We start from the raw sequence: 26,978 nt of genomic DNA on the forward strand, positions 1-26,978 counted from the left end.
AGTTGTTAGTTTTCTGTTGTCCACGAAACAGATATAAACCTTCTCTCGATTTTTCTTTCTCTCCCGCCTTTTAATTGTCAACACTGCCTCACGCTTTTATAGTGAAATGTCTTCAAAATACGCCGATGTTCCGATAGCGGACCCCGTGGAAGTTTTTGCCGTTAGTGCCGCTTACAGAGCAGACCCTGACCCCAACAAAGTTAACCTCAGTGTCGGTGGTTCGTATACATGTATTTCTAATTTTAACGCATAATATTCTCTTCTGTTTGAGGACGAGTTACTAAGCTCTACTTTCACCACACACACATACACACAAACTCCCTTGCGAATTTTGTTCCGATCATCGAGTGTTTCGAACTGTTTCCTTTCATACAAGTTGTCCTTGAGAAACGGCATGAAAATCGTTCAACTCCATTTAAAACCTGGGTGTCTTGTGCATATTCTAGACATGTTTATATATACGTATTGCTTCTATTTTATATTTTGTTCTAAAAAATTAAAATATTAAAATACCGAACGTGGCTGAGTACTGTACACTTTGGTTTGATGCTAAAAATTTCGCTTCTGTTTGCCTTAAGCAAACAAGCGAAATTACATACACATACTTGTGCATAAGAAACGTAATCAGTTCCGAAAAAAAATACAGAAAAATATGGAAAGAAAAAGATCTTAAAAAGATAGATAAAATTTGAACTTGATCAATCTATTAAAGGTGAAATATGTATCCATAAAAATTAGTCATTATTTCTAAAAATGCTTGTTAGATTCTGTAAGTACAGTGTCAATAAGAAAGATATCTGCAGTTTTTATGACCTTCATATATTATGTCCGATCACTTTCGCTGAAAAGGTTCTTGTTTATAAATAATACAGCTGTAGTTGCAGTTATAATATATGATAGCACTGCTGCACACACTCAAACATTAATTATTTTAATATTTTTCTCCATGCTATATTCTTCTATTGTGCGTGGCGAGGTCACTGTAAAAGCCCTTTCACTATTTACTAGTCTCCTTGACCTTGTTCCTTACATCTACAATCAAACCACTTCGTTTATCGTTCACGTTGCTTAATCTCTGTTTCATCTTGTTCTGCTTTGTTAATTTTCCCTCTCTAATGGAGCAGCTCCATAATAATAGGTGTTCCATCACAGCTTTTCTGGTTTCACACATTCTTTCGTGATCTTTGATTATAGCGTACCATTTTCACTTCAACAAACTGCCTTTCCTTTCGGTTTTGTAAAGCAACAACTAGAACAATAATAATCATAGACATAAAGCCAGCAATTCTGCGTGGAAGGAGATAATCGATTGCACCGACCTCAGTGCATGACTGGTACTTTATTATATCGATCCTAACTAGATGATAAGTAAAGTTAATTTCAACGGGATTTGAATTTTGAACGAAAAAGGGGCCAGTCTATATGCTTCTCGATATTTGTTCTAGCTCTTTGTCTTCAGAGATCAACTTTGGGTGGACATTGGAATTAGACACTGAGGGAAAATGGCTGTAACTTTTTTATTTTTTAATTTTGACGATTTTCGTTTTCGATAATGTGTTCTATATGTCACGGTCATGCGATTCCCCCTAAAAAAATTTTTTGGCCCTCCCCTTCCCTACACCCCCACCCCACACTTGATATGCTAGAAATAACAGCTAAACGCGGACAATCCAAATCTTGCATTGGTCCAGATGGACTATATGTAATCTGAACCTCCCCCCCCCCTTATTTATTTATTTTTTTTTACGGAATCCCACGTTTTAGGCTATGGAGATTCCGATTCTGAAAAAAAATTGTTTGAAAAATTTCAATTCCCCCCCCCTCACCAAGCAGGCTATTTACATGCTAGAAATTACAGTCAAATCTGGTTAGGGTTAGGGTTAGGTTTACCCTAACCCAAAACCTAACCCTAACCCTAACCCCGTTTGCCAAAGCGCATTTTTTCCTTCATATTTATTTACATATAGTCCATCTGGACCAATGCAAGATTTGGATTGTCCGCGTTTAGCTGTTATTTCTAGCATATCAAGTTTCGTGGTGGGGACTCCACATATGATCCTTTTTCTGTTTCAATATAAATGTAAGCTGTTCATTTTCACATCTAAGTTGCGAGAAGGCTATTCGTACGACCTGGACATGTAGAACACAATGTCAAAAATGAAAATCCCCCCCCCCCAAGAATCGCCCCCTCCCGTGTATGGGGGAGGGGAGGGGTGGTCCAAAATTTTTAAAAGGGGGAATTGCATGACCGTGACATACAGAACACATTATCGAAAACGAAAATCGTCAAACTTAAAAAATAAAAAAGTTACAGCCATTTTCCCTCAGTGTCTAATTCCAATGTCCACCCAACTTTGCCATACATCCTTCGGAGGACGATTAAATAAAGTGCCAGTCAAGTACTGCAGTCGGTGATATCGATTGATTCTTCGCCTTAATATTCTGGGTCTTGTTCTATATTTATTATGCGGCATTCTTTCGAAAGAATGTCACTAATACTAATAATCCCTTCTACTAAAGGCACAAGGCCTCAAATTTGGTGGGGAGGGGACTAATTGATTACATCGACTCCAGTGTTTCACTCGTACTTAATTTATCGACCCCGAAAGGGATGAAAGGCAAAGATCGACCTCGGCGGAATTTGAAATCAGAACATAGCAGCAGACGAAATACCTATTTCGTTATTGCCCACAAGGGGCTAAACATAGAGGGAACAAACAAGAACAGACGAACGGATTAAGTCGATTACATCGACCCCAGTGCGTAACTGGTACTTAATTTATCGACCCCGAAAGGGATGAAAGGCAAATGTCGACCTCGGCGGAATTTGAAATCAGAACATAGCAGCAGACGAAATATCGCTAAGCATTTCGTCCGGCTGGCTAACGATTCTGCCAGTTCGCTTATTATTAGTAACTATACTAATAATAATGGCAAAGACTTCCTCCCGTCAAAAAAGGTGGGGTTGGGAGTACAAAAGGAAGTCTTGCCTAACAATAACATTTTTAATACCAATTCTAATCTTATAGCAAAGGACCCAATGCTTGACCACTTCCATGATAATAATAAGTTAAACAAATAATTATCGCCACAAAATTCTTATTTTGATGAACACAGCATAAAAATAAATAAATTCCAGATCGGAAAAGCCACAGTAAGAGTGAAACTGCTGTTTTATTATCTCGGTACGCTAAACATCGTCCCATGTTAAACGTGTTGTTTACTTGGGAAATGGGTTGAAATGTAAAAGTGGGATTTAGTTACTTCTTTCGTTTTCTTAATTACTTCTCTTTAATATAAAATTTAGTTTGAAATTTAATACACAATTATTGATGATTTATTTGTATCAAATATTTCCTAACTTTTTTGAAGAGCTTATTAATTTGTTGACTAATTTCCTCTCAGACACTTTTTAGTAAAGTTGTTAACCTAACGAAATGTTATAGGAAAAAAAAAACGAAAGACCTTTTTCTATTCTTAGTCATTAATAGAAATAATTATCTTTCTCTCGCCTACAAATATGAACGGTTTAAAAACGCCAAAAGAAACAACAAAACAACGGTTCCAAAATTATTTTCGATGGAATTCTGATCCAAGCACACCACATAATCCCTGATAACTTATTTTATTTTGGGGAATTTTCACAAGATATTGTTTGATTCAGGATTCCGCCTTATAAATAGAAACAAATTACAGATATGGACTATGATTTGAAAGCAAAAACTTCGAAAAATAGTGGAAATTTTAGGATTTATGGGGTGGGGGATCAAAGCCTTGTGAGTGGATTTGGTTGACGGAAATTGAAAGAAGCTCGTTGTATATATATGTGTGTGTGTGTCTGTGTTTGTCCCCCACCCAACATCGCTTGACAACCGATACTGGTGTATTTACGTCCCCGTAACTTAGCGGTTCGGCAAAAGAGACCGATAGAATAAGTACTAGGCTGACAAAGAATAAGTTCTGGGGTCGATTTGCTCGACTAAAGGCGGTGCTCCAGCATAGCCGCAGTCAAAATGACTGAAACAAGTAAATGAAGGAAAAAGTAAAATTTATTCTCTTTCTTGGTCTTAGCATTTTAACCTGAATCTAATTCTTGTATATATGTGTGTGTATATGTAACAGTAGAAGTTTTTTTGTATCGGTTGAAATTAATTTGTAAACAATAGTATGGAACGTCGGAGTCGTAATCAGTTTGTAAGGATTGGTTCTTCGTTGATTGCCATTATGTAAAGGTGAAAGAACAGTGATTGAAGTTGTGAAGAAAATATTTATCTATCGTTACATTGTAAAAAAAATCCCAAACAACGACGGCTTGGTATGTATAATTAGTAAATAGAAAAGCATGCGAAGTATAGATAGATGTTGTAGATTTTCCTTGTATAGTTTGTGTACACGTTCTCTTAGTAGTAACCCACAGATAGAGATAGAATGATGTTGTTAGAGAAAAGAAATTGAGCTAGTAAAAGTTGTAGAATCGTGGTAAGTTGTCCTATCGTTACTGACTGTAAACTTCTTTTTCCCTCTGACCATTTGTCTATATTAGCTGCCTGCTTGTGGGCCTGACTAGCTGTCCATTCATTAACTGATGGTTGCTCTCCTTAACTCAGGTTCTCTGACTTTTGCTTGGGGGCTCTTGTTTTTTTTAACTATCCAGAATGATAGACATAGATTTCGTTGGTGGTACTTGTTATTTTAAGTCTAGCTTTTTGGTGGCCTATAAGAGGTTAGAAGGGTAAAGTGGGGAAGACATTTTGCTTAGCTAAGGCATCTGGAAAATGTAAACTGCTCTGGCAGAAAAACTATGAGAAAAGTGCAGTTGAAGTGTTAATTTAAATTTGGCTATCTAGGATCAAATCCACTTCATGCCTGCAAGATCCACTACATATATGTATGTGTATATATATATATATATATATATATATACACACATCATCATCATCATCATCGTTTAACGTCCGCTTTCCATGCTAGCATGGGTTGGACGATTTGACTGAGGACTGGTGAACCAGATGGCTACACCAGGCTCCAATCTAATTTGGCAGAGTTTCTACAGCTGGATGCCCTTCCTAATGTCAACCACTCTGAGAGAGTAGTGGGTGCTTTTACGTGCCACCAGCACAAAGGCCAGTCAGGCGGTACTGGCAACGGCCTCACTCAAAATGGTGTATTTTACGTGCCACCTGCACAGGAGCCAGTCCAGAGGCACTGGCAACAATCTCGATTGAATGTCTTTACACGTGCCAAGAAGGCGATGCTGGGCACAGGTGCCATCACGATTTCGCTTTCGCTTGCCCCAACAGGTCTTCACAAGCCGAGTTTCGTATTGACCACACATGCACAATAAACAGCTTTGAAATTACAAAAATTACAAGGTGCATTCCAGAAATTTTGAGACTTTTTTCAGGAGAGACATTTATTAATTTCAAAGAAGTACAAAAATCTAATCACCTTCAAAGTAGAATCCTCTGACTTAATGCACTTGTTGAAATGCTCCAGCCACTTCATTAAGGCCCCATGGAAGTCTTCCAAAATGAAGGTGTCCGGGACCCTTCTCACTACCTCTATCATCTTCTCCTTCAGCTTGAGGAACAACCAAAAGTCTCAGGAAGCAAGGCCTGGACTATAGGGAGAGTTTTCATACTTATATCTGTCAAGTAGTTGGTTACCAGGATAGAAATGTGAACTGATGTGCTGGTGCCACTGACCTGAGTGAAAGAGCCCTGGCCTTTTGTAATGAAATCTCTTCCTGAACTCCCTCAAAACCTCCACAGACTACTCTTTATTGACTGTCTAGCCTAAGAAAACCCAGTGGATGTAGATGATGCCTTTGCTGTTGAAAATGGGAATCACCATGAGCTTCCTGGTGGACTCGCTTTGCCAGGCCCCTTGTGTCAGCAAAAAGAAAATGTGCAACTCATACAAGTTAATTCATAAGCAGTCAGGAGCATTTCATAAGTTTCTGTAATATATTTGCCCAGTTCAACACAAGACGTTATTACTTAGCAAGCTTCCAAATTGTCTCCCATGTCCTAACTGCATTCTGCAGACTAGTCAGCTGTAAGCAGCAGTGTTTAGCTCAAAAGTTGGCAGATCAGCTTATTAGATGTATAGTAATGATATGCTAAAATTACAATAATGTAGGACAGTTATAACTGCCTCTCTTAAAAAAACTCTCAACATTTCTGGAATAAACCTCATGGCTCCCAGCTAAATGACAAAGAACTTCTCACTGACACAATCACTAACCTGCAGATACACAGTTCCTTCTCCCTGTTTCTTCTACCACTTCTTTATTGATTTGTGTTCCTTTGCTACCTCTATCTAAACCCAACCCTCTATATACCTCCTTCTCTTCTTCTATCATCATCTCTATGTCTCACTTTTGTAAACCCCTCACTGAGTAAACACAATGCTTAATCCTTTCTTTGCAAAACTGCAGCCCTGTCTGCTTGTTTCACCACAGATATTCAAACTGAACATCAACTATCAACTACAGTGACTTCTCTAATCTAGGTGAGCCTGCAAAAGCATAGGTGTTGCCACTCTTTTGAGTATATGATGTTTTGTTTTTAATTTTATGATTGTGTAATTTCTTTTTTCTCTTTTTCTTTAACTATTTACAGCTTACCGCACAAATGAGGGAAAACCATGGGTACTTCCAGTTGTTCACAAAGTAGAATTACAGATTGCTTCTGATCCTACCTTGAATCATGAATACTTACCTATATTAGGTTTCCCTGACTTTCGATCTGCTGCTATCCAGTTGCTACTTGGAGAAGGAAATCCTGCAATTGTTGAAAACAGAGTAAGTAATTTAGGAACTTCATCAATTTAGTGATGGAAAGTACATTTATGTGAAGAAAATTTCCTTTCTCCATGCCATCTATGTTGTCTTCAAGAAAGACTGTTGCCTTAAGGCTGCTATTATTTGGCACCAATGTTGTTATAACACAAGAGGCCAAGACAAATACCACAAACTACCACCATTGATTGCTACTTATTTTAAAACCTCCAAAAATGACCTCAGCAGAATTTGAACTCATCACACAGAGAAGCATTACAAATACCTCATGTTATTCTGTCCAGTGCCCTAAAACCTGCCAATCACTGCCTCATCAATCTATTACACTCATACCATGTATTGCAGTTTTGATTTCACTGTACAGCAGATCTATTCTAACTAGACATTTTTCGATTTGAATCAGGTTCCCACCAAAACATTTTAGTAAAGGTGTTAAATATTATCAACATCATTTTAATGTCCACTTTTCTATGTGGACATGGGTTGGATGGAATTTGTTGAAGCAGATTTTCTTCAGCCAGATATCCTTCCTGTTGCCAACCCTCACCTGTTTCCAAGTAAGGCAATATTTCCCCATGACTAGTTATGTTTTCATGAAAGATTGGAAACAAAGGACACCAGTTGGATGACAGTGGCACTCATTTACAACTGTCATGTGATATCAATACAACTTTTCTTTTAGATTTTATAGATTTTTAAATCAGTATTTTGTAGAGTACGTTTTTCTTGATGGTGTCTGATCTCCTTCATTGTTTGGATTGCATCTTGGTGGTTCTTCTCTAGATTATTAATATATTTTTCATTATAAAATTCAATTTGGTATTACTAAATTGAATATCCTTGAATGTAAGTTTGGATTTTGACATTCCCTAATATTATAATATATATATATATATATATGTACGTATGTATGTGTGTTTGTGTGTCTGTGTTTACGTCCCTGTAGCCTAGTAGTTCAGCAAAAGAGAACAATAGAATAAGTACTAGGCTTACAAAGAATAAGTCCTGAGGTCGATTTGCTCAACTAAAGGTGGTGCTCCAGCATGGCCACAGTCAAATGACTGAAACAAAAGAATATAAATATGAAAATAAATTCTAACTGAAATATACCTAATTAAAAAATCTTTGGTTTCTTGTTTTCTAAACTTTTTCCAGCTAAAACATTTAATTTTCTTTGATCATGTTTGCTTTCGAGAATAATTGTTTAGCTCTTTTATCTTTATTATGAGAAAAATTCATAAGACTTAATTGGTAAGCATTTTGATATTTGTAGTTCTCATAAAGCAGGGAGCTGGTAGAATCATTAGTATGCTAGACAAAATGCTTAGTGGCATTTCATCCAATTTTACATTCTGAGTTCAAATTCTGCCAGGATTGACTTTGCCTTTCATCCTTTCTGGGTCGATAAAATAAGTAACAGTTGAGCACTTGGGCCAATGTAACCGACTTGCCTCCTCCCCCAAAATTCCTGGCTTTGTGCCAGAATTTGAAACCAATATTTGTAGTTTTCACACAGCTGTGAGAAACTTCTTCGTTCTTTTCTCACATCATTTGTTTAAACATGTTAGTAAGTACTTCTTACTATTTAATCCATCCACATTCTTTTTATGTAATATTTACTTTGTTATATGTTTTATTCTCATTGTCATCTTTTATTGATATATTTCCATTAACCCATTGTGTGACACCTTGGACAAGTGACTTCTACTACCACCCCAGGCTGACCAAAAGCTTGTGAGTAAATTTGGTAGGCAGAAACTGAAAGAATCCCATTGCGTGTGTGTGTGTATGTGTGAATTGGTGTCTTCTTGTCTTGACATAACATAATTATTGTAAACAAATGTCACCATCATACAGTTCTGTGCATCCATTTCTATATTATATTCATTGCTTATTGATATGTTCAATTGATTTTTTGCTACCATATAAATATATAATGGATGATTGATTGATTTAAAGCGCTTCAAACAAATATTCTGTCTACCACAATCTACAAATATAAGTACCAATTCCAACTCTATATTAGGAGTGATTCTTTTGCATTTATTGTCTGAAAATATGGTACCTCATTTCATTTTTAATCATCATCATCATCATCACCATTATCATTTTACTGTCCACTTTTCCATGATTGCATGGGCTGAACAGAGTTTATTGAGGCAGGTTTTCCATGGTGGGATGCCCTTCCTGTTACCAACCCTTACCTGGTTCCAAGCAAGGTTTTTTCCCCATAGCCAGACATGTTTTCACAAAATACTGGAAATGAATGACACTCATTTACTATTTACACAATGTCAAGTCAAGAAGACACAAACATATACACACACATACATATGTGTATACACACAAACACATATATATATATATATAGATGAGTTTCCATATAATTTTCATCTACCAGATCCACTCACAAGGCTTTGGCCAACCTGGGACTATAGTAGAAAACACTTGTCTAAGATGTCACATGGTGAGACTGAATTCAAAACCATGTGGTTGGGAAGCAAACCTCTTAAACACACAGCAATGCCTGCTCCATAAACATTTTCAATATGTTTAACTGAGGCGATCATTAAAAGAATGCTCAAAATTATGTGGTAAGCAGTTATTTCTAGAATGTCACCATGGTATTGCCAGGTATTGGAATCAAATCCTAGACAAACAAGTTCCACTACATCATCTGTTTGAAGATATTTTACTTCATTCTTTTTTTTTTTTTTTTTGATATTGGCAAATTCTCATCAAATGAATAAGGATTTGTTTAACATTTTATCTCTTGGTATATAAATTAGCTTAAGACCGCAAAGTGGCAGAATTGTTAACACGACAGGTGATATGCTCAGCAGTATTTCATCCATCTATATGTTCTGAGTTTAAATTCCACTGAGGTTGACTTTGTCTTTCATCCTTTTGTCCTTTTAGGGTTGATGTAATCAACTTAGCCCCTCCTCTGAAATTTCTGGCCTTGTACCAAAGTTTGAAATCAATATATATGTTAGCTTCTTTGTTACCATTCATTCTATTTGTCAAAATGGGATATTGTATATGAGGTAATGTATGGCAATGAACAAAAGAATGTATATCTTTTATCTTTTCCTTGTACAGTCATTGTACAGTGCACCACCTTGAAGTGTTTAGTCAAACAAATTGACTTCTGTACTTATTTTCAAGTCCGGTACACTAAGCTATGGAGATGTAAACAAACTAACATCAGTTGTCAAGTGGTGGTGGAACACACACATGATGGGCTTCCACTCAGTTTCTGTCTACCAAATCTGCTCACAAGGCATTGGTCAACTCAGAGCTGTTGTAGAAGACACTTACCCAAGGTGCTGCACTGTAGGACTGAACCCAAAACTACTTGGTTGCAAAGCAGACTTCCTAACTAATCAGTGCCTGTACCTATATCGTATATATTCTGTTGTTCTTGCTATTATTACAAATATTCATGTATATTTTCAATCATCAGAAATAGACTGACTTGCAAAGAATCTCATAGTTGGAATAAAATATTTTGAGCCTTTAATAGTTATATTGTCTATAAAAGCAGGGAACCTGCAGAAGTATTATTAAATTACTTATATTGTTTAGATCAGTGGTTCTCATTTGGGATCCACATAACCCTTGTGGGTGGGGTGGGGGGTCCACATAAGATTTTGTTGTTAAAATTTATGTGCAACAAACTGGTCATATTTCTACAATATACAAAATATTTAAACAATTTTATACAATTCCTAGTAACATTAATCATAAAAATTTAATAGTTTTTAGATATTGAATGCCTATGAGGGTCTCCCCTCCACACATGGGTAAAATAGGAATCAAAGGGGTCCATAGGTAAAAAAAAAGGGTTGAGAACCACTGATTTAGATACATTCATTGAGACAAGATTGAATTGTTTTGCCTTTTTATCATTCATTTCATGAACCCGTAATTAATTGCAATTCCTTGAACTGCATCTTTCTCCCATAGGAAAATGGTTGTTGCCCATGTATAAAAAAGCAATAATTGTATTCTTCAGAACACCATCAGACAATCTTTTGTCAACCACTAATATTATATTAATTTGTGCAGGTTGTTGGAGTGCAGTCTCTAGGCGGTACTGGTGCCATACGTCTTTCTGCTGATTTTTATCGCACCATCAATAAAGCTGACACAGTCTATGTCTCAACTCCAACATGGGGTAAGCAATCACATTTTGATTATATTCTTTAGAGAGAAAAAAACTCCATGTCCATATGTGTGTACATTTGCTACTTTTATTTTTCTGTATTTGATGGGTTTCCAAAAAATATTTATCCCCACTTCTGTTAGATACCAGGTATCTGGTAGATACCACAAGGGAAGCTCTCATTTTGGCTTTTGGTGCAGTCAAGCATCCATCATAGACAAGACCAAGGAAGGTCAAAATTGTGTGATCTGATGGTCTTGGCACAGGAGATGTTTCTCCGCTGGTGATATAAGCAAGAGTACATTTTGCACCAAAAGGCAATATAAGAGTTTCTTACATTATTTACATTTGATGGATATTTGTCCTCATCTTGTTTGTTGTTAATACAACGTTTCAGCTGATATACCCTCCAGCCTTCATCAGGTGTCTTGGGGAAATTTTGAACCTGGGTTCTCATTTCTCATTTTTAAAATGAGAATATCTGAAATAAACTCCACTGCTCTCACAAATGAGAATACTAAATATGAACCCGAACGCTCTCAGAAATTAAGTAAAAAACCGGAAAAATAATCCAGAATCCTTGTCCAGTACCTGATCGATCCCAATGGTAGTCATGGAATATGAAGGTGGGTGTTTGTAATGCTGTGTGTATGTTGTCTGTAGTGGGAACAGGGACAGTTTTCTCTATGAAAGCCTTTTTTAGTCTATCCACTGATATAGTGTCTTCATGACCATTAAGGTTTATAGTGAAAAATTTATCCGTGTGTAAAAGAAAATGGAAAGGACTTGCGTACAGTGCTGTTAACGGAGGTTTAACAACATCATTGCACACAAAAACGTGAGTCCAAGAAGTAAAGTTTCCTTCGAGACAGAGCTAGAAATGCAAGTAGGTAAGGGTTTTAAACAGGAATGATATATTCAAAATTGGTAAAACTAAAAATTGTCAAGGATAAATTAAATTTATTGTTACTGAATATGTTAGTGTTATTCAATTTCTGAATGGTTTTGCTGCCGTTTGTTTATGTAGCTTGATTTCTTTAGCCATCAGTTTCTACTAAGATAGAGACGCGAGTAAAATCAATAATAGTGAAAGGAAAATAAAACTTTGGAAACAGCAATGTCGTCATAACTTACGTGGAAACCATGAGCGTGCTTTCAAGGGAGATAATCAGAGAAAGACTTGAAAGTCAATGTAAGATTGTAATACTTTATGCAAAGTAAATATAACAAATAATCCAGAATCCTTGTCTGGTACCGGATTGATCCCAAAATCTAATCAGTTTGTGCCAGTCACGAGGCCAAACATCCCTGAAAGTTTCATCCAAATCCATCCAGTGGTTCTTGAGATATCTTGTCCACAGACAAACAAACTAACAAACACAACTGAAAACAATACCTCCACCTTCGCTAAGGCAGAAGTAATAATCATGTTTTTGTGAGTGGATTGTTTTTTGGCAGTAATGTCCTTTTTCTTTGGATAAGGGTTACAAAACAAATGTTAGTAAAAGAAATGGACTCAAATTTGGTTGAAATGACCCTAGTTTATTATTGGATATGTAATTTGTAATTTATTATTAGATATGTAATTTGTAATTTATTACTGAGAAAATCTCTGCATTTTCACAATTTTATAACCCAAAATTCATTTTACATTCACATCTGGGTCTTAATAATAATCCTGTTTAGGGAATTCCCACACCTTAAATTTTGAACTGAATGACTTTCAATACATGAATCAGCTTTTGAGTTTATGTACTTCTTGTGGTTTTATTTTGATTCTTCTCTAATAGAAATAGAGGAGCTGTCGCCTTTGTGTACATATTTTCTTTTTCCCTGGTTGTTAGATTTACTTAAAATGCTATATTTAGATATTTTACAGGTAATTAAAGGCAATAATATAAAGTATGATTTTATTAGTGTCACTTTTTACATAAGTTCTTTGAAGTCTCTTATACACCTAAGCCATTCAATTAATGCAATGCTTGTGCTTTTGTCAGCGCCCACTACCTCTTTTGTGAGATATATGAGGCTATAAATAATCTCATACATTGTTACGTGTTGTCAGCTATGAATACCAAATTTGTCTTTCAAAATCCTATTTTATTCAAAGTTTCTTTGTGTAGCTTAAGTTTGTTTATTCCAATTTGACCATGCATGTCTACAAATATACTTATTTGATGTTCTTACATATAATAACTATCATTCCTATAAGGCTTTGAAGAATGGGTTCAGCATTTGTAGCTGATGATGCCCAACATGCAGAAATGCATGCATCCTATGGTTCATGAGTTATCTTTGAATGGGAGACTTGGTGTGAATACTTGCAACAAAGTGGACTCTGCTAAAGGCACCCTAGGGCCAGGCAGTAGTGTTAAATCTTATGCAAAAGCTCGAGTTGCCATCCAAACACAGCTATAGTCCATGCAACTTGCTTCTGTAAAGTTTCCATTTACCTAATTTCACTCACAATGCTTAGAACAACCTTGCTCAAGGGACCGCACAATGGGATTGAACCTGGAACCATGTGATTATGAAGCTAATTTATTTATCATAACCACATAGCCATGCTTCGTGTTATACGGAAACAAAGAAAATATAATCTCTTAATTTATACTTGGTTACAAAAATGATGTATATAATCTCTAAGGAAACAATTTTTTATTAGTGTTCAGCCATTGTACTCAAGCAGAATAAAAATATGAATTAGTGTGGTGGACAAAAAAAACTTCTATTTCTTTTATAAATATAGTTACTTTTCATTCATTTCTATTCCAAACTCATTCAGAAAGCTTTTGAACAAATTATTTTAAGACTCTTTAGAAATTAGAGCCTCTTGGTCATCTGGCTAGTTTTCCTTTTTTTTATAACCTAGAATTTTTCATATCTTTACTCTCAATAATTACCGTGATAATTTATCCTTACTTCTGCTTCAAACTTTCACAGCAATAATATGACTGGACAGGACAGTCTAGTTGCTGTTGTTTCACTTCCATGACTAGTCCTACTGCATTTCCCGTTAATATAAATTACTCTTATCTTTAAGAATTTTTTTTTTATTCTTAAATCATTCATCTAAACACACATTGTTACTAACTTTACCAAAACAGTTTTTTTTATATATTTTAGTTTCCATCATACTAAATTTGTTTTAAGTTTTAGTTTTCATTTTGCAACTTTTTGAAACTTAAATAATTATTATTATTATTATTATTATTGACGTCAAGCTGGTAGGGTCATTCACATGCCAGGCAAGATCTTTAGTGGCATTTTGTCTATCTCTATTTTCTGAGTTCAAATTCCATCAAGGTTCACTTTGCTTTCATCCTTCAGGGGTCGACAAAATAAGTAGTAGTTTAGTACTGGAGTCGATGTAATCAACTAGCCCACTTCATCAAAGTTGCTGGCCTTGTGCCAAAATTTGAAATAATTACTACTACTACTACTACTATTAGTACAGAATTAATCCTGAAGAAGAATAGACATAGAATCATTAATGTTTTGATGAAAATTTACAAAGCTTCTTTTATTATTCAGGAAACCACAAGGGTGTCTACATGGCAGCTGGCTTTACCAACATCAAAGAGTACCGATATTGGGACGCTCAAAGCAGAAGCTTAGATATTAATGGCATGGTTGAGGATCTTAGCGTAAGTTATTTTGCTTATTGTTATGATTGTGAAAATATTAAGAATAGAAATAACATATTTTCTTTGGCAGAATTGAGAAAGAATTAGTTACATTTGTGTAAAAAGTGATGCACCTTCATTTTTTTTTTTTCCCTTCCACTGCTAAAGTTAAGTTGCATTGTTTTAGCAGTGAGTTACTTCTATCTTTTACCTTTCTATTACATGTTTCAGTCATTGGACTGTAGCCATGCAGCAGCACCACCTTGAAGGATTCAGTCAAGTCAACTCCAATAGTATTTTTTTAAGCTCGGTACTTAATCTATCTGCTTCTTTTGCTGAACTGCTATGTTACGGGGGTTATAAAAAAAACAACCATTGTAGGTTTGCTTATACACCAAACTATGTGGTTGGGAAGTAAACTTCTTACCACGTACCCATGCCTGCAGCTGGGTTTTTTTTTTTTTTTCACACAATATAAAGAAACCAACTTTGCATAATTTTGTTTCACTTCCTTGTGTTTTCAATATCTCAATTTAGTTTAAATGCTACAGGTGCAGGCATGGCTGTCCCACAGTACAGCTCCAATCCAACCAGTGTCTTCCTTTGCAACTATAGCTTCAGTTTGACCAAAACCTTGTGAGTGGATTTGATAGATGGAAACTCAATGAAACTTATCATGTGTGTGTGTGTGTGCACATGTGTTATTGTCTCCTTGCCTTGACATTGTGTGATAACTAAATGAAAAGCACCATCATGCAAGCAGTGTCCCTCATTTCCAGTCTTTCATAAGAACATGTCTGGCCATGGGGAAATATTACCCTACTCGAAAACAGATGGGGGCTGTTAACAGGAAGGACATTCAGCCATAGAAAATCCTGCCTTGACTAATTCCATCCAACCCATGCAAGCATGGAAAAGTGAACATGAAGAAATAGGGTGGGGGAGACCCATAATGCCTAGATTTCTGCAGGGGTGTGAATGTTTACAGAAAAAATTTACGACTGTATGCATGTTTTGGGGAATGTGAAGGGGATTAACTGATGCTATTCAAATGAAATAAAATCATTATGCGTCCATGTATATTCTTATTATGTGGAGGCGCATGGCTCAGTAGTTAGAGTGTTGGGCTCACAATCATGGGGTGGTGAGTTTGATTCTTGGACCAGGCTGGGTGTTGTGTTCTTGAGTAAGATACTTTATTTCACGTTGCTCCAGTTCACTCAACTGTAGAAATGAGCTGCAATGTCGCTGATACCAAGCTGTATCGGCCTTTCCCTTTCCCTCAGATAACATCAGTGGTGTGATGAGGGGAAGCTGGTATGCATAAGTGACTACTGGTCTTCCATAAACAACATGGCCCAGACTTGTGCCTCAGAGGGTAACTTTCTAGGTGCAATCCCATGGTCATTTATGACTAAAGGAGATTTTGACCTATATACTTAATACTTTGTTTGGCACTTCTTCAAATGTTAAACGTTTGAACCAATAACAGACCAGCTACCTAATAAAGTAAAGTTTTTATTAATGGTCTTCTTTATATTTTTTATCTTTGTTGTGATTTATTTCAGAAGTTTTTATACCCATTCTACATCAGATAAATAATTTTGTTAATAATTCCAAATTGAGATTTGGGCTTAGGCCATTCTCAATATTTTGTAAGATCTTTCTTCTCAGATATAACTTCATATGGCAAAGATACTAAAAAAGTGTTGTGGGCTGAGATAATTGAATGGGGATCAGCTTATTAGTCTGTCTTCTGTATTTATTTACAGTTTCTGTATTTTTGTCTCGATATTTTTTCAATTACCTTTCTACTATCTATCCATTGTCCCACAGGCTGCAAAAGAAAATTCCGTGGTAATCTTACACGCTGTTGCACATAACCCCACTGGTGTCGATCCAACACATGATCAATGGAAACAAATTGCTGATGTGTGTGAAGTGAGTATATTTTGGCTTTCTAACCTTCTGCTTTGAAACGGTCAAAATATTAATGAAAATAAAATTAGAGACCAACAAAAACTAAGGACAATTTATATCAAGTAAAATCAGATAAGATTCGAAGGTGTCACAAGAAGATGGTGAATACTATATAATGTCTTTTGTAGATTTTTCTTTGGAGAAGATAAGAAAGCTGTCAGACTTCCCATATCTTCCGCAAAGGAGAGTTCTGCCATATGCAGAAGAATTCACTTCTCCTTATCACAGTACCATCTTATTCCATTTTGTGACTTGCATTTTTTAATACACACACACACATCACACACTAGGTATGGCTTAATGGTTAGAGTATTCAGCTCATGATTGTAAGGTTGTGAGTTCGATTCCTGGTGGCATGTTGTGTCCTTGAGCAAGATGCTTTATTTCACATTGCTCCAGTCCACTCAGCTGGCAAAAATGAGTTGAACCTGTAATTCAATGGGCCAGCTTTGTCACATTCTGTCTGTCACACTAAATCTCCCTGAGAACTATGTTATGGGTACACATGTCTGTAAAGTGCTTGGCCAATTATAAGTTAATTTTGCCAGCAGACTGTTCCATTAATCAGATCAGTCGGAACCCTTGTCCTTTTTTTTATTGTTGATTTACAGTTTCTTTTTGAATAGAAGATAAAACTATGATTTAATTCCAAAGTGATTACCTTTCATAGTTAAGAAGCTTGCTTCCCAAACATGTGGGCTCTGGTTCAATCGCACTGGGCAAGTGTCTTCTACTACAGCCCAGATTGACCAGAGCCTTGTGAGTAGATTTGCTAGGTAGAAACCGAAAGAAGCCCATTATGTGTGTGTATACCCCAGTCTAGACATCATGTGGTGGTTGTAAATGAGCATCATTGTCCTACAAGCAAGATAATTTATTTCAAGTCTTTCATGTAAAACAAGTCTGGTAGCATGAAAATAATATACCTTGCTTGGAAACAGGTGAGGGTTGGTGACAGCAGGGGCATCCAACCATAGTAAATCTGCCTCGACAAATTTCATCTAACTCATGCAAGCATGGAAAAATAGACATTAAATGATGATAGTGACAGCGACAACAACAGCATCTGGCTGTAGAAAATCTGCCTCAAAAAATTATGTCTGCTCCATGCAAGTATGGCGTAGTGGTTAGGATGTTAGGTTCGTGATCATGAGATCGTGTTTTCAGTTCTTGGACCAGTTCTTGTGTTCTTGAGCAAAACACTTCATTTCACATTGCTTCAGTTCAATCAGCTGGTAAAAATGAGTAAACCTGCAACAGACCAGAATCCCATCCAAAAAGAAATATGTACACCAGAGAAACCAGGAAATCAGCCCTATGCTCCTTATGAAGTAATGTGGACTAACCATGCAAGCATGGACAGGCTGATGTTAAAATGATGATATTCTTCTTTGCTTCTCTCTTCTTTATTCATTAAGAAACAATTTAGTCTTTGTTGTCATTCTATATTGTTCAATTTCTTTATTGATAAATAATTTTCCATTCCAGGAACGCAAAGTTTTAGTTCTGATGGACATTGCTTATCAAGGCTTTGCCACAGGAGACTTAGTTGCTGATGCCTGGGCTCCACGATATTTTGCTTCCAGAGGATTTGAATTCCTGACAGCCCAGTCTTTCTCTAAGAATTTTGGTTTATATAGTAAGTAACTGGTAGACATTCTGCTATTTTCAGTAACGATATATATCTGTAGAACTGCTATTTCCATATTTTCTGTAATATAATAGAAACGTATATTGACACAGGTGCGGTTGTGTGGTTTAAAAGCTTGCTTTCCAACCATGTGGTCTTGATGCAGTGTCACGGTGTGGAACTTTGGGAAAGTGTTGTCTATTATATAATCCTCAGTTGTTGAGCTTCATGGAGGTGTAAATTTTTAGATAGTTGTCATAGAGACTTTAGTCTCTCTCTATCACCTTTCAACAGCATTATGAATGAAGAGACATTAGAACAATTAACAACATAATAAAAAGGTTTTATTTTTTGATGATGCTTGGTTTCACAAATCCTGTCATTCAACTTAGCAGCCACTGATTAATTTGTAGTTTGGTAATGGAAGGTTAAGGGCTTCCTTGATGCCTGCCAGAGAACAGTGTAAAAGTGCTTCGTGGAGGAGTGAGGTGTTGTCACGTAGAAGGTCTCAGCTCAACTCGCTGTGAAAATGAAAGTCACTGTTTAAGTACGAGTTTTACTACGCATGCACAACTCGAGGGGCTTCTGGTGGTGAAGTCCCCTGCACATGCGCAGAATAGTACATCCTCAATGGCGGCTATAATTTTGCGCCACTACAGAGGCAATGCCAAGTTCACAAGACTTCTGGTGATCTATTGTGCTTGATAAGATACGTCAAGCTAAGTGAATCCTGGTCATTTCCAGTGCCGGTGACACATGTAAAGTACCCGTGCTAGTGCCACATTAAAGAGATCCAGGCCTGTAACACATAAAAGACACGTGTAAGAAACACTCAGTATGCTCTGTAAAGTGGTTGGCATTAGGAAGGGCATCCATCCATAGAAACCAAGCCAAAACAGATGACTTGAGCCTGGTGCAGCACTCCAGCTTACCAGTCCTTGTCAAACCGTCTAACCCTTACCAGCATGGAAAACATGTTAGATGATGATAATGAGGAGGAGAATGAGCTCTGAACCAATCAAAGCCTTGTGAGTGAATTTGGATGATGGAAACTGAAAGGAGACCTATCATATATGTATCTGTATACAAGTGAGCATTTGCACGTGCCCTTGTCTTGACATTATGTGTTGATTGTAAATGAGCATCACCATCATACAAGCTTAATTGTTTGTATCTAGCCTCCTGTGAAAAATATCTCAAACCATGAGGAAATATTACCTTGCTTGGGAACAGGTGAGTGTTGGCAACAGGAAGGGTATCCAACCGTAGAATATCTATCTCCTCAAATTCTGTCTGACCCATGCAAGCATGGAAAAGTGAGAATTAAATGATTATGATGATGATGACGACAATGACTATGACCACTCAGTTGAATTTTTGTAAAGATATATTCATTTTAGATTGTTATAATTATCTTACATGTAACATTAGTAATTATTACTTGGCACATAGATATATGATGAAACCAGTTGCGATCATATCTAAATAATTATGGTTTTGATATGCACTTTTCTTATTTTTATCTAGATGAACGTATCGGAAACCTAGTTCTTGTCTGTAATACTACCAATGCCATGGAGCGATGCAGTTCCCAGCTGGAAATCATTGTGCGGCGTATCTGGTCCAACCCCCCTAATCATGGGGCACGTGTGGTTGCTACTGTCTTGAACAACCCTTCGTATTACAGCGAATGGTAAGTCAGATTATTGCAAATGGTCTTCTTCGGTGAGTAGAGTACCATAGAGTAGAAGGAAATCTTCACACAAATTTTGTAAGACCAGTGTAGTTTATAGGCATCATTGTGGGTTTTCAGGTTTACCACTGTGCACCATTTTTGACAAACTGTCTTCTATAGCCCACAAACACCTTGTGAGTGAATTTGGTAGTTGCAGAAACTCTGTGGAAACCTGTCATGTAATATATATATATATAAGCCTGACTGTGTGGTAAGAAGCTCGTTTTCAACCACATGGTTCTGGGTTTAGTCCCACTGCATGGCATCTTGGGCAAGTGTCTTCTTCTATAGCCTTGGGCCAACCAAAGTCTTGTAAGTGGATTTGTTAGATAGAAACTAAAAAGAAGCCCAACGTATATATATATATATATATATGTATATAAAATTAACAGAATGAGATAAAAATCCAAGGCTGTGAAAGATTTCAAAACATCTGTAAAGAGAAGGTCTTACAGCTGTTTCCAGGGTATTTTATATATCCCTTCATCGGAGACAGTGCGAGAAAATGGTTAAGCAATAGTTATTCTTGAGAAGATATGAAATAGAGAGTGAAGTGGAGGAATGAAAACAGACATGAGATATGCAGAGATATTGCATCTGCAGTTCCACATTATTTAAGCAGAATGGTATACGTATAAGTTTCCTGTACCTTGCGTGTAAGTTCCAATAGTATTTAAAAATGGTCATTCCAAGCATAGAGTTTTTTAAAAAAAACCTCGATCCAATAACACAGTTTACAAACTCTATGCTTGGAATGACCATTTTTAAATACTATTGGAACTTACACACTGGCTCCTGTGCCAATGGCGTGTAAAAAGTACTATCTGAATGTGTCCGATGCTAGTGCCACCTGACTGGCTCCCATGTTTATCAAATCTTTGTGTATCTAAGGCCAAATAAACAAAGAGCAGTGCCTATTAGGAAGGGGGCTGAGGGAGTCGACAGAAATCATAGTGGGTATAGTCATAAAAAACTATCAAGATTTATTTGAAGCAATATAATGAGATTTGGTAAAAGAAATCTTAAATCAAGATGTTAGCTGACAATGAAAGGGGCAAGCCACTAATAGACCATTGATAATGAAACAGGGAAAATTTTATCATGGGGTACTATAGTTAAATATTTTAAACAATATTGCCATATTGTATAAAGTTAAAATTTGGGGTTATTCAGAAGATTATTAAGAAGAATATTATAACAAAAGGATATATGTGTGTGTGTATGTACACTTATATTTGAATTGGACAAATCATTGGTTTTGGTTAGATTACCATGTGGTTTTTGTTCCTGCACACTGCACTTTGGGTTCATATATATCACACAATACACACATTTTATCCCATCTACATTTAACAGAGTTATTTGACTTTTTATTATCGGAATCATCAGTCAATTATAAGAACCCTTCCCCCTAATATATGAATGCATTGCCTAGTCCTTTACTGCTGATCTATGTTGTATTTGTAGTAGAGACAAGGTGCATTCCAGAATTTTTCAGACTTTTTCAGGTGAGACATTTATTAATTTCAAAGTTGTACAAAATTCTAATCTTTTTCAAAGTAGAATCCTCTGACTTCAATGCATTTGTCATAGTGGTTCCAACCACTTAGTGAAGGCCCCATGGAAGTCCTCCAAAATTGAATGCGTCCAGAACCCATCTTCTCATCACATAGTGCAAGATCAGGGTATCAAGTAATTGGTTACCAAAATGAAATTGTGATAAACCATGTTTAGTAGTATGTGTTCAAAATGCTGTTACAGCTATCTCCTATAACCTGGAATAACAAAAGTTGGCAGATCAGCTTATTAAATATATAATATTTACGATAAAACTGTGTAACTTTTTTCTTTCTTTTATTTTTTTTTACCTTTGGTGTGTTATCTCCTATTTGCTTGTAACTACAAACCAAAGGAAATAACTATTATTCCCTTCAAACTTGACTTTTAGTGATATAGACATCAATGTCTTGAAACTTATTTATTTTCCATTGCATTTCAGACAGATCTAATGTTGAGTTGCTGAAGCAGAAATATCATTATAGTAAATATTCTGCTCAACACCACAGATTTGTTTGTCAGTTGCTTGACCTTAAGCACTTGAGCATGTCCCTTAATGACTGACAATATATGCATCTCTGATCATGTGCAGGATTAATGGGGGAGCATCATAGCCATGTGTTAAGAGGGATTCTTTAGGGTTTGGATAAATATTGTAACAAAAGCAAAGTTTGACGGAAATATTAGCCATTTTTCATTCTTTCTAAGGGTAAACAAATAGAAAATAACAGTTGCTACCCAAGAACATAAATCATGTTACATAGTGCAATCTAGAACAGATGTAACTGTATCTTCTAAAAAAAAGTCTCAAAATTTCTGGAATGCCCTTCATATATTGTGTTCTGTCTCTCTTTAATCTAGATTATTATTTCATCTCATTTTCAGGAAAGAAAGTGTCAAAGTAATGGCTAATCGGATCAAAGAAATGCGGCAACAGCTATATGAAAAGCTAAAATCATTGGAAACCCCAGGAACATGGGAACATATCATCACACAGATTGGAATGTTCAGCTTTACTGGTTTAAATCGTAAGTTTTTTGGGGTTTTTTTTAAAACTTCTTGAATAGCTTACATTATAAATGAAAATAAAATAATAAATTATTAGGTCAGGTATTTACCTTTGATATTTGATTTTTTTACTTTGTTACAGTTATTGAACTGTAACCATGGACACCTCCTTGAAGGGTTTAGTTGAAAAGATTGACACCAATACTTATATTGCTTTTCTTTACTGAACCACTAAGTTACAATGATTTAACAAGAATTAGCCAATTGGGCAATTTAATGAGTGATTTTATCATGCTGAGTTTTGGGCTTTGCCATTTCATTTGGGATTGAGGAAAAAAGGAAGTGTCTCAATCACTTGGACTAGACAACATATCTTTGCATTATGAGATTTATTGTTTACAGAAACTACTAACTGATGTCATCACTATCCAAGCAGCATTAATGTGAAAGCATTAAGGCAGCAAGCTGACAGAACCATTAGCACACCAGGTAAATGCTTAGTGGCATTTCATCCATCTTTATGTTTTGAGTTCAAATATTCTGCTCAATACCACAGATTTACTTGTCAGTTGCTTGACCTGAACCACTTGAGTGTGTCCCTTAATGGCTGACAATATGTGCATCTCTGAATAGCCAATTGTTGAGAGGGATTCTTTGGGGTTTGAATAAATATCAACAAAAGCAAAGTTTGAAGGAAACATTAGCCATTTTTTCATACTTTCTAGGGGTAAGCAAATAAGAAATAACAGTTGCTACCCAAGGACAAAAATCGTGTTACACAGTGTTATCAGTCACATAATTAAGAATATGATTTCATAACATCTTACAGAATGTTTTCAATGGAATTTCCTGTTTTTTTTTCTTTAATAAATTGCTTTCATGTTACAGATTGTGGTGCTTAATAAAAAAAAAAAGATTTTTGAAAAATACTTTTCAATTTTTCTTCTTCTTCCAGCAACTCAAGTTGACAAGATGGTTAAGAAATTCCACATCTATTTAATCAAGCAAGGACGAATAAACATGTGCGGCCTGAATAGCAGCAACTTAGCTTATGTAGCGAGTGCAATCTACGATGTTGTTGTGAATTAGCCAGGAGAAAATAAACATTAGGTATATTTCAATTTCTCTTTTTCCCAAATATTATATAAATGCAAAAAAATATTGTGCTCTATTGTTTAAAGAGGATAATTTAAATGGTCGTTAATATTTTGTTGTTGATTGGGCAACAAGCTGGCAGAATCATTACTGCGCCAGGCTAAATACTTAGCATTTTGTCCATCTTTACATTCCGAGTTCAAATTCTACCGAGGTTGACTTTGCCTTTCATTCTTTTATGGTCGATAAAAGAAGTACCAGTTGAATACTGGGATCGATGTAATCTACCTGGCCCTTCCCACTAAATTGCTGATCTTGCGCCAAAATTTGAAACCAATGTTTTGTTGTAGATTGGCAGAATACCTTATGGTATTTTGTTACAATTTTTTACATTCTGAGTTCATATCACAGAGGTTGTTAGAATATATACCAGTTAACTACTGGACTTGTGTGGCTGTGTGATTAGGAAGCAAAGCTTCCCAACTATGTACTCTTTGGTTCAGTCCCACTGCACAGCACCTTGGGCAAGTCTTCTACTAGAGCCCTGGGCTGACCAAAGCTTTGTGATTAGATTTAGCAGAAGGAAACTAGAGGCCCATTATTAATATACATGTGTGTGTATGTGTGTGTTGACATCATATGATGGGTGTAAATGAGCATCCCAGCTCACTGCCTTTATGATTAATGGAAATAATAAAGAATTTGGAGAGGTTAAGTTTAATGGGTAACTTTGCTATTATTAAGCTAGTGTTTAGAATAAAAGTTTTTATGGAAATTTTAAATTTAAATATGAACATTTGTATCATAGAAGTAATAACTAGTAACCAGGATGGTATTAGAATAGTTAATGAAAAGTCTTGTGCACCAGATGTATTAAAAGGTTAATCGTTGAGATCTATATGCAGTTGTTGTTTCAATCAATCCAAGTTGGCTTCAATGAAACAAACTTTTATTTCACTATTCCTTTTCATATTGTGTTTTATTTTGACTTATCTGCTACATTCGTAATATATTACCATTCTTTTTTTATTTATATATTTTTCAGATATATGCTGAGTATGAAGTTAAGAATACCTTCAAACTAAAAAATATCAGTTTGATAGTGTTAGTATATTTAGAATTGATGGTTTGATTTTAATTTTTGTTTTGGAAATGAGCTGCCAGTTGATGGTAAATTTGTAGAAATGTGTCCATACACACACACACAGAGATTTTTATGGAACTCTATTAAATGTGTGAAGTAAGTTAAGAGTTATTAACAATTAAGGTTTTATTCAACTTTAAGGGATAGGGGTTCTTTTTGTTTTGTTTTTTCCCAATCTTTTCATCAATTTAACCAGGCTTAAGGTAACGATAATGCTATATTTTGTAAAAGCTAATACCAGATTAATGAGCAAAGCTTTTTTTACATAATATGTGTGTGTGTGTGTGTTTCATTAATAGGGGAATGCATAATTGCTTCAAGATAAACTATATATTGGCAAATATTTTTCTTCAATATTTTTTACATTCTTTGAATTTTTTTTTTAATATTTAATCAAGCCATGTAAAGACATCAAGAGAAGGCAAAGAAAAAAATTTTTATAATATACTTTATAAAATATGGGAAATAATTTTTGTGCTTTGAAACTATTCTTCTGTTTAAAAAATCTGATCTGATATATATAGATATAGATATATATGTTAGATTTTTTAAATACAGGACAATAATCATATGTTTGTATGTACATGTACTCTTTTGCAAAGGAGTATTTTCCATGTATTTATTATTGGTATTTATTTGTTGGAAATTATGGGAAATAGAAGAAAGAATAAATTACTTCAAAGAAACATTGATATACTAGATGGCTAATGTCATTAGTACAAGAAAAGAAAATGAGATTATACACCCTGTCCAATATATTTGAATACAACTTCATGTAAAGCTATATTTCCTTAAACTATGCAAAAATCGATGATATTTTCCCTGTTTAATTAAGTTTTGTTTTGTTGTTGTTGTTTTTATTTTTTATAAACGTAAAATAAATTTCTGTCTGGTATTTTTTCGAAGTTGTGTCTTCTGCACATTAAACAATCCCAAAATTTAATACTCTCTCTCTCTCTCAATAAAATAAGCACCGGTCAAGTACTGGGGTTGATTTCGTTCATTGTTCCCTCTCCTAAAATTTATGGTATTTTGCCTATGCTAAAATACCACTATCACTTGCTTGTATGAAACATAAGCTACAGACTTGTTATCACTTCTCACTGCTACACTGTGACAAAAATAACTCGCTTCTCAATTATAAATGTAGAAGCAGCTGTCTTCTTTTATCATTTCTGTTCTCATACTCTTCTAGAATCATTTTAATGGCCCATAAGCACCAACTTCTACAAGGGGGCTTTTGGTCCATACGGGGCTAGAGTGGCACAAATCTTTGTGTAGTTCTTGGTACTCTGCAGAACTTATATTGCAAGAAACTTGATCTGTTAAGGACCCTCACTAAGTAAGTGTCCTCTGGTATTTGATGACACCTTCAAATTGTTAATTTGTTGTTATCAATCATTCTTCATTGTATCCTTCATCTTCTTGCTGCCAAAAGTCTAATCCAGAACTCTGGATACTGGAACCTTAATGACTACTGGCACCAGAGTCAACTGATCCCATAACTTGCAATGGAAAAAGTTATTACTCCTTGAAATAGCTAAACTTTTAGCTGTCATCCACAAAACAACATTGGGAAAATAGACACCAAAGTCGGCCTTTTTGGTAATGCAAACTTCTACAAGTGTTCCTTGATACTCAGTCACCAAAATTATGCAAAATGTCATGCTTCCTTGGGCTTATTATACTAAAGAGTGCTAAATTTGAAGTACCATGTCTAGTTTTCACTTAATATCTGTAATAATAAATTTATTTCCATCAACTCACAAGATTGTTTTTATTATTATTTATCGTACTATTGTCTTTGTAATGACTCCTCATATCCTGCCCATGCAGCAAATGAAAAATTATTATTATCATTATTTTTGTTATGGATTTCAAATTTTGGCTCACAGCCAGCAATTTCAAGGGAGGTCAATTACATCAACCCCAGTGCTCAACCCCTAAAGGACGAAAGGCAGAGTCAACCTTGGCAGAATTTGAACTGTGGTCGACTTTGCCTTTCGCCTTTTAAAAATCAATAAATTAAGTACCAGTGAAACAATGGAGTCGATGTAATCATCTAGTCCCCTCCTCCCAAATTTCAGACTTTGTGTGTTTTATAGAAAGGATGATCATTATCATTCTTATAGTTTTCTTCTAAATAATATTGATCAAAATTGCAGGTATGGGGGTCAGTAACAAGCACAAACTCATGATTTATTATCAACCAAAAGACCGACAACATATTCTC

General features: G+C 35.6%; 1 protein-coding gene across 1 annotated transcript; it reads left to right on the forward strand.

Annotated features, from left to right (window-relative positions):
- On the forward strand, positions 1-26,511 carry LOC106871193 (aspartate aminotransferase, cytoplasmic). The gene is made up of 10 exons (XM_014917535.3): positions 1-218; positions 6,624-6,805; positions 10,874-10,982; positions 14,505-14,617; positions 16,433-16,537; positions 18,065-18,215; positions 19,734-19,899; positions 22,384-22,526; positions 23,462-23,616; positions 24,647-26,511. Exons 1-9 carry the CDS (start codon positions 107-109, stop codon positions 23,593-23,595), a joined length of 1,215 nt encoding a protein of 404 aa, XP_014773021.1. The 5' UTR covers positions 1-106; the 3' UTR covers positions 23,596-23,616; positions 24,647-26,511.
- The last annotated feature ends 467 nt before the right edge of the window (positions 26,512-26,978 follow it).

The sequence above is a fragment of the Octopus bimaculoides genome, chromosome 18 (assembly GCF_046866305.1).
Source record: "Octopus bimaculoides isolate indiv1 chromosome 18, ASM4686630v1, whole genome shotgun sequence".
NCBI classification, from domain to species: domain Eukaryota; kingdom Metazoa; phylum Mollusca; class Cephalopoda; order Octopoda; family Octopodidae; genus Octopus; species Octopus bimaculoides.

Excerpts from the sequence above, each read along its gene's own strand:
- LOC106871193 (XM_014917535.3), top strand. The coding sequence starts at position 107 with ATGTCTTCAAAATACGCCGATGTTCCGATAGCGGACCCCGTGGAAGTT. Across the intron at positions 16,538-18,064 it reads AAATTGCTGATGTGTGTGAA|GAACGCAAAGTTTTAGTTCT; the intron begins GTGAGTATATTT and ends TTTCCATTCCAG. Across the intron at positions 18,216-19,733 it reads TAAGAATTTTGGTTTATATA|ATGAACGTATCGGAAACCTA; the intron begins GTAAGTAACTGG and ends ATTTTTATCTAG.